Source organism: Amphiura filiformis, chromosome 3, assembly GCF_039555335.1.
Source record: "Amphiura filiformis chromosome 3, Afil_fr2py, whole genome shotgun sequence".
NCBI classification, from domain to species: domain Eukaryota; kingdom Metazoa; phylum Echinodermata; class Ophiuroidea; order Amphilepidida; family Amphiuridae; genus Amphiura; species Amphiura filiformis.
The window spans coordinates 78,902,517-78,910,160 of NC_092630.1; the positions used below are offsets into that span (position 1 = coordinate 78,902,517).

A 7,644-nucleotide genomic window follows, 5' to 3' on the forward strand; every position below is an offset into this window, starting at 1 on the left:
GACCGACCCAGATTTTGCGTTTTGGGAGAATTTTGTTTTTTTATTATTTTGCCAAAATCATGTAAAATCAGCCGTTTTTTGGGCGAAATTTTTGGAAAATTAGTTTTAAAATTTTTTTAGATTTTCCTCAGATTTTCGTGAAATTTTAGCCCCAGAAATAAAAAAAAACAAAAAAACGCCCGACCGAAAAGTCCGTCCGCCCGTAAAACAGGGGTGTTTTATTTACGTCGCCTAAGGGGTAGAATTACCGTGAGAGCTAATGTATGAAAAAAATGAATAAAACAGGTCGAATTTACAGAAATAGGGACAGGGATATCTTTAAAGTTTCTAGATGATAGAAATGGAGATTAAATTCACGCTATTTTATAAATATAATGTACATATCATCTCGAAGGGCGAGGGGTGTAAAACGTACGCGAAAATGGAGATAACAGTGGACGACCCTTTACATTATTTAAATGTTAGTACAGAATCTCACAACATTTGATGTTTTTAAAATGTTTAAAATGTTATATGTCTGGTTGTAGGCCTATGTGGTTATAGATTGGCTGAGAAAAATATATTCTTGAAAATATTTACAAAAATCATCTTTAAAATGTTTTATAAATAGTTAAGGTTATTTTTTGTTTGTTGGGATACATAAAAATGTTTATCGTTCCAACTTCCCACGTTTTGATAACATTCCTTCAACATTATTTGCAAATAAAGGTGAATTGAAAACGTGAGACACGTTTTTATGTAAAGTGTGAGGAGCACGCTTTTTGGCGATTATTAAAAAGCGTTCCTTCAAAACGTTAAAACTTTTCTTATAGGCCTAACACTTAACAGTTAACTGCAAAATAATTTACGAATTTACTAGAATATTTAATAACATAAAATAGTTAATTTAATGTCTTTCTTGCACATTTTGGCAATATTAAAAGAACGTTCCTTTAAATTTGTTGTCAGCACATCCTACAATAGGGGTTCGTGCCTTAAAAATGTTAGTGCTAACCATCATTAAAAATCAATTTCCTTGGAGTTATCGTACTTATTTAACGACATTCCTTCAAAATATTTTGGGAAAAACCCTTTCTCCAGTAACGATCACGGTATAAAAAGCGGTGCGATAATGTTTAATATAAACATTGTAACGTTTTTAGTTCAATGTAAATCAAGAGTTTACAAAATTAAATACTTCCAGGTGTTTAGCTGTAACACCTCTTTTAAACAACTAACTTCATGGGCCCGTGATTCTCAAACTAAACTTTAAGTTTCAAGTCGTGTTTAACTAAAATCAGTTTTACTCTAAACAGAATTTAGTGATTTTAAAATCGTGGTTAGTTAAACACATTTCTTAAACATGGTCAGCCTCATCCACTTTATATATCCTCATTCAAACAGGTGCTTACGAGGTGATTGACTTTAAATAATTAAATGCAAATGGTTTTCCGTAGATTTTAGCGACATTCACGAACCGCACTATCCAGGGGTGTATGCACAACTGAAATATATATTCAATAGTGTCACCGTGGTAGTCCCCAGACCTTTTCTATGCATGAGAAGGGGATAAGAGTCTCCGACCATTATCCGAACGAAGAGTTAAATTACGTTCATTTTGTTGAGTCAAATGAATCAAATTAGACCTATTATAGGCCTACTTGGGACGATGACCTAAATTGTTTTAAAATTAAAACAAAATAATATCAAGATGGTGAGTGAGCCCGGTCATTATTAATACATGTCAATAAACATAACAAAAGTTTAAAAACACACTTCCTATTATATTTAGGGGGAAACAATGGTATAACTATGAGGCGCCTAACGACGGGATGTTACCCCTTGTAGAAAACAATCTCGTAAAAGGAAACGATTTAGGCCTACCATGAACTTAAAACAAAGGCCTCGAAGTTTTTGTATTTTTTTTCTTAATAAAGAAGACCATGATCTCTGGGAGAAACAAAACAGGACTATATACAGTGAAGTAAAAATTTGATCAGATACCAGGACGAATTTGTGTTTTTGACCAACAATTTTCTAGGCATATGTGAACTCCTTCATGCACCCTATAAATAACATGTTAACTGTGCATGTGTCAACCAAGAAACTAAACCTGCCCAAAATATGTCCACCAATAAATGATTTTGCCCAGTAAAATTTGGATACTCTTTTTCTCTACAAAATATGTAAAACCTTTAAAATCAACCAAAACTTGGAAAATACTGATTATTTGAATGTTTCCTATTTTTAAAATCTTCCTGATCAACTCAAATAAAATGAGTTTTTTATATTGTCTTGATATGGCATTGAACATGGCAATTTTGACACTGACGATATTCCAACCGTGTAATTTAGTCCTTTGTATAGTTTATGCAAACACACATATAACGCACTTTAAACTACCCCGTATCTAGTTTAAATTTAAACAAATTTTAGCGAATTTAAAACCGTGTTTAGAGTTAAAATCGCTTCGAGAATTGCGTTTATTTTGACGACGAGTTTATCTCTGATTTAAAAACGCGTGTTTAGCTTAAACAGCCGCTAAAATCGCTTTGAGAAGTGTTTATACTCCAGTTACACAGTTAAAGACACTAGCAACGATTTGAAAAATAAAAAATCTGAAAAATCATCAACAATCTGATTGTAGCATTTTTGTAAAGGTTCTATGTGTGCTAACTTACCCTGCAAGTAATAGGTCTGAAAACTTTATAATTTAGGTACACCCTCATTTTTTATCATCAGAGGTAACTATTGTCCATCGAGTACAATAGTTAATTGCACCTAAATGAATGAAGCTTGAATGTTACAATACATGCCGTATTCTATCTTTTTGGTTATTTTTGCACATGAAACATATTTAGTGGCAATCGTACATACATATGCCTCAATCAACATAATTTATAATACATTTTATATTTTTTAGATGTTTGGTGGAATCGTTGCTAGAGCCTTTAAGTGTTTGGCCCGTATTCTCAAAGCGATTTTAGCGGTTGTTTAAGCTAAACACGCGTTTAAATCGGAGATAAACTTCGTCGTCAAAATAAACGCAATTCTCGGCGATTTTAAATTTGAACACGGTGTTTAAGTCGCTAAAATTTGTTTAAATTTAAACTAGGTACGGGGGTTGTTTAAGACGCGTTTATATTTGTGTTTGCATGAACTATACGAAGGACTACATTATACGGTTGGATTATTGTCGTGTCAAAATTGCCATTTTCAGTGTCATATCAAGACAATATAGAAAACTCCTTTTAATAGTGGATCAGGATTTTGAAAATCGGTAGTTTCCAAAGTTGGTTGATTTTAAAGGTTTTACCTGTACATTATATTTGTAGGGGAGGAAAGAGTATCCAAATTTTATTGGACAAATTGGTGGACATATCTTGGGCAATGGGCACGTTTAGTTTCGGGTTAACACAATATGTTATTTACAGCCTTAGGGTGCGTGAGAGCGTTCCGCTATGACCTAGAATATTGTTGGAAAAGGGTCAAAAATAAAAATTGTATTTCACTGTATATAGTCCTGTTTTGTTTCTCGCACAGATCATGGTCGTCTTTATAATCCCCATAACCAAATTCTCAATTCATTAAGAAAAAAACAACAACTTCGAGGCCTTTGTTTTAAGTTTATGGTAGGCCTAAATCTTTTCCATGATTATTTACGAGATTTCATCTTTTTTTTTTTCTACAAGGGGGAAACAACCCGTCGACAGGTGCCCCCAGAATTCGACCATTGATTCCCCTTAATATAATAGGAAGTGTTTTTTAATTTTTGTTATGTATTAAAATGACTGGGCTCATCCCCTATCTTGATATTATTAATTTTAAAACAATTGAGGTCATTGTCCCAAGTAGGAATTTGATTCCTTTGACTCATCAAAATGGACGTAATTTAACTCCTCGCTTTCCATCCCGCCCACAAAAGGGGGACACAACACCCTGTTAGTATAGTCGGAGACTCCCCTTCACATGAATTAGTAAAGGTCTGGGGACTACCCAGTGACACCATTGAATATATATTTCAGTTGTGCATATACCCCTGGGCCGTGCGGTTTGTGAATGTCGCTAAAATCTACGGGAAACCATTTCCGACGCAATTATTTAAAATCAATCACCTCGTAAGCGCATGTTTGAATGAGGATATATAAAGTGGATGAGGCTGACCGTGTTTAAGGAATGTGTTTAACTAAACACGATTGCAAAATCGCTGAACTCTGTTTAGCGTAAAACTGTGTTTAGTTAAACGCGATTTTAAGCTTAAACTCTGTTTAGTTTGAGAATCTGACCCAACATGTTTAAAATTTATATACTCTCATGTGTTTTCTATTGGTGTTTATATGTTCACTTTAGTGTTTAGGTGTTTAGCCTAGCCCTGGGAATGCTCATATACCTTAAAAATTACTTGTTTGTTTTCGTCCGGAAGCAAACAATTGTCTAACAAGACACTCGATCGACTTTACCAATTCACAGTTGTAGCCGTGTCGAGTCCAACCCGGGATTCCAACTTATAACAACTGATCAAATCAGTCAATCAAAAATGTCTATAAGAGACTGGAGCAATTCAGTGGCTTCTTCGACATTACTTGGCATCGAAAAATTGTCAATATCATCTCCAAGTAATTCAGAAAGTCCGTCAGTGAAGACTGTAGAGCATCCGTACCTTGGAAACTGGTCACAGTATTCACGCCTTACCTCCTCAATATCGTCGGCTGAAAATTGCAATGGACGTTTGTAGTCTCTTGTTCCATACACTGCCGGTAAGAAGTACAGTACGTCAGGTTTTCCACTTGGACACTCAGCATTTGGCTGACTGCGTATTCGATGCCCATTCCACAAAACAGCTATTCGAGAAAAATCTCTCTGAATTAGGTCTGTAAAACAGAATCTAATACATTCGATGTGAATATCGTTAGACGTATCTATTACTCCTCTGTCGCGAAGATCTTTCAGTGTATTTACCCAAGCGAGAACTAAAGGCGGCGCTAAGTAAGACCAGAACGCCTCAATTAAGCTGATTTGCCACGGATCGACCGTGCAGAAAGCTTCTTCACCGCCATTCCATCTGTATCGTTAGATCTGAAAGCTCTTTGAATGATTCTGATCAACGAGTTTTCTGTTCCCCTGTCTGCACGGATTACCCTTGGTACACCATTTATCCTCTGAACAAACTCCAAATAAAAGTCTGCGACGTTTCTAGGATTTTATTGCTTGGTCCAACTTTCAACCATAAAACTCTTCTAGAAAACCCATCAATTGCACCATGTACAGCTATTCCGAACGGTTTTAATTTGTCCCATCCATCGACATGTATCAAGTAATTCGGACCTCTATTGATGTAGAGGCGACGTCGGAATCGATGTATTGCTCTTGCGTCTACTCCGTCAGGATCCATAATCTGGAGTATTATTCTGACAGCCTCCTGAGATACGTTTAAGTGATAATGTGTGGTCAACAGACGCGCCATATAAGCGATAACCCAATGAAGCACCCGATTCAAGCGCAATATATTTCGTACTACTTCAACAACATCTTCTAATTGTGATTGTACTCGACGTCTTAATCCTAAACGGCTCAAAATTCGTCTTAATTGTCGAAGACTAATTACTATGTTATGTCTCAAAAGCAAAAATCCCATTATTTCAGCAGCGGTGTATCCGGCCTGGAAATAGTGTTCTATCAACTGTTCTCTTGTCCAACCGGCACGTACCACGTTCATTTCTGCAGCAATGTATGGTCCCGGAGCTGATGCACAAGGTATCGATGCGATGAAGTACACAAACACCTGAGAAAAAGGAGAAATGTACGTTATAGTATTAAGGATGCACGAACAGTGTTTTTTCCAGAGGGGCGTTGTTTTTAACTGAAGCGGCATTTTCATTATTAATGTCAAAATGAGAAAAGAAATTGGCACCAGTGGGGCTTGAACCGGGACCTCCCGCACCATAGGCGACATCAATACCGCTATGCCACGCAGGACTGCGATGGATATAGTGGCATTTAGATCATTGTTATATTTAACAATGGTACAATTGGGAGACGGTATACTACGGGCTATGAATACTTCTTAGTATTGGCTCTTATTGGTAATTCACCGCGTGGATTGTAATTTTGACTGGAAAATGTCGAATTTAACGATTACAAAACCAATTTATTCCGGGATTGAAATGCGATTCAGTTGGAGAGGTGCTGGGAAAAGAATGTAGTTGTTTATTTAAATATTACGGCGGATAATTGCGGAGATACAGGTAATATAACAAATCGATATTTTTTCTCGAAAACACGAGTGAAATTTATGACTTCATTATGTTATCATTTGAAATCAACAAAATATATTTGAACAATTTATAGCCTAATTATTTCTTTGGAGTTTTGTTAACACGTGTGTTAAGTATCATTGGCAATGATTTGCTGTTTAATAGTAAAAACCGCCTTGACATGAAAAGTTTGATTACGGGCCGTATTATTAGACTTAGGCTAAACTTAAAATTGATAAAAAACGGTCGTTTTTTGATCGATCACCTCAATTTGTTTCTTAATTGATTGATATTACGGCTGTCAACCAATACACTATCAAATTTTAATCCTAGACGCCTTTGATTTCTTTAAAAAGGTTTGGTAAAAATAGAGTGAATCCCCTGGCCCTCTATAACTTACGCGAAAACTGCGCGTATCCTTAAAGGATTTATACTGGAATTTTTCAACTGTTGTGATTTGGTCGTTCGCAGTATCCTGCGAATGGTATAGTGCGCTCTTGCAAAAAATTGCAACGATCACTTTCAAGGGGGCGTATACTTTTGTGGGTCTTGAGTTATGATGCAACGAGTGCTGATATTGATACACCTTCGTAAATTGTACATAAATAATTTACAACAATAAATCGAGCAGGTTTTCAAAGTGTATGTTTTGCAAACTGACCTTCTAAACATCAAAGTGTTTTTTCAGTAATATAAGGATTTTGACAGTGAATAAAAGGAAAAACAATGTATGGTGGCATGTCATGCATATATGCATAGGTCTATTAACATCAGTATAGGTTTATTTTAAGGGCTGGGGTATGAACGTTTGGGCAGTATTTATTTTGGGACATTAGAGCACATCAGACATATCGAATTGCATTCTGAATATGGAGAATGTCTTTCTGATATCAAATAATTTTGATTTTTTGAAATTACAATTTAATACACATTTTATGGCAAATCATTAAAAATTGATATTTTTGATATTTAACAGTACTCGAAGTAAACTTTATAAATCTGATGATTTATACTTAAAAGTATGTAGGTGGGATGAAAAGCCGACGATCAATTGAAAATTTTGACCTTCGTATTGAAGATATGGATTTTTTTTTTTTTTTTCCAAAAAAAAAATAGGTCTTTTTGGAAAAAAATCCATATCTTCAATATGAAAGGTCAAAATTTTCAATTGACCGTCGACTTTTCCTCCCAACTACATACACTTTAAAATATATCATTAGATTTATATAATTTACCGAGGACTATATATCAAAAATTTGAAAAATATCAAATTTTTATAATTTGTCATAAAACTTGTATTATATTGTGATTTTCAAAAAATGAAAATTATTTGATATCAGAAAGACATGCTTCAGATTCAGAATGCAATTCGATAGGTCTGAGGTGCTCTCATGTCCCACAAAAAATACTG

At 35.0% G+C, this 7,644-nt stretch overlaps 1 protein-coding gene across 1 annotated transcript; it reads right to left on the reverse strand.

The window, feature by feature from the left end:
* Window positions 1-3,988: 3,988 nt before the first annotated feature.
* LOC140147777 (uncharacterized) lies at window positions 3,989-7,018 on the reverse strand. The gene is given in 4 exon segments (XM_072169529.1): window positions 3,989-4,989; window positions 4,991-5,027; window positions 5,029-5,182; window positions 5,185-7,018. Coding segments are annotated over 4 exon segments (1,422 nt in total). The 5' UTR covers window positions 5,933-7,018; the 3' UTR covers window positions 3,989-4,506.
* Window positions 7,019-7,644: the final 626 nt, after the last annotated feature.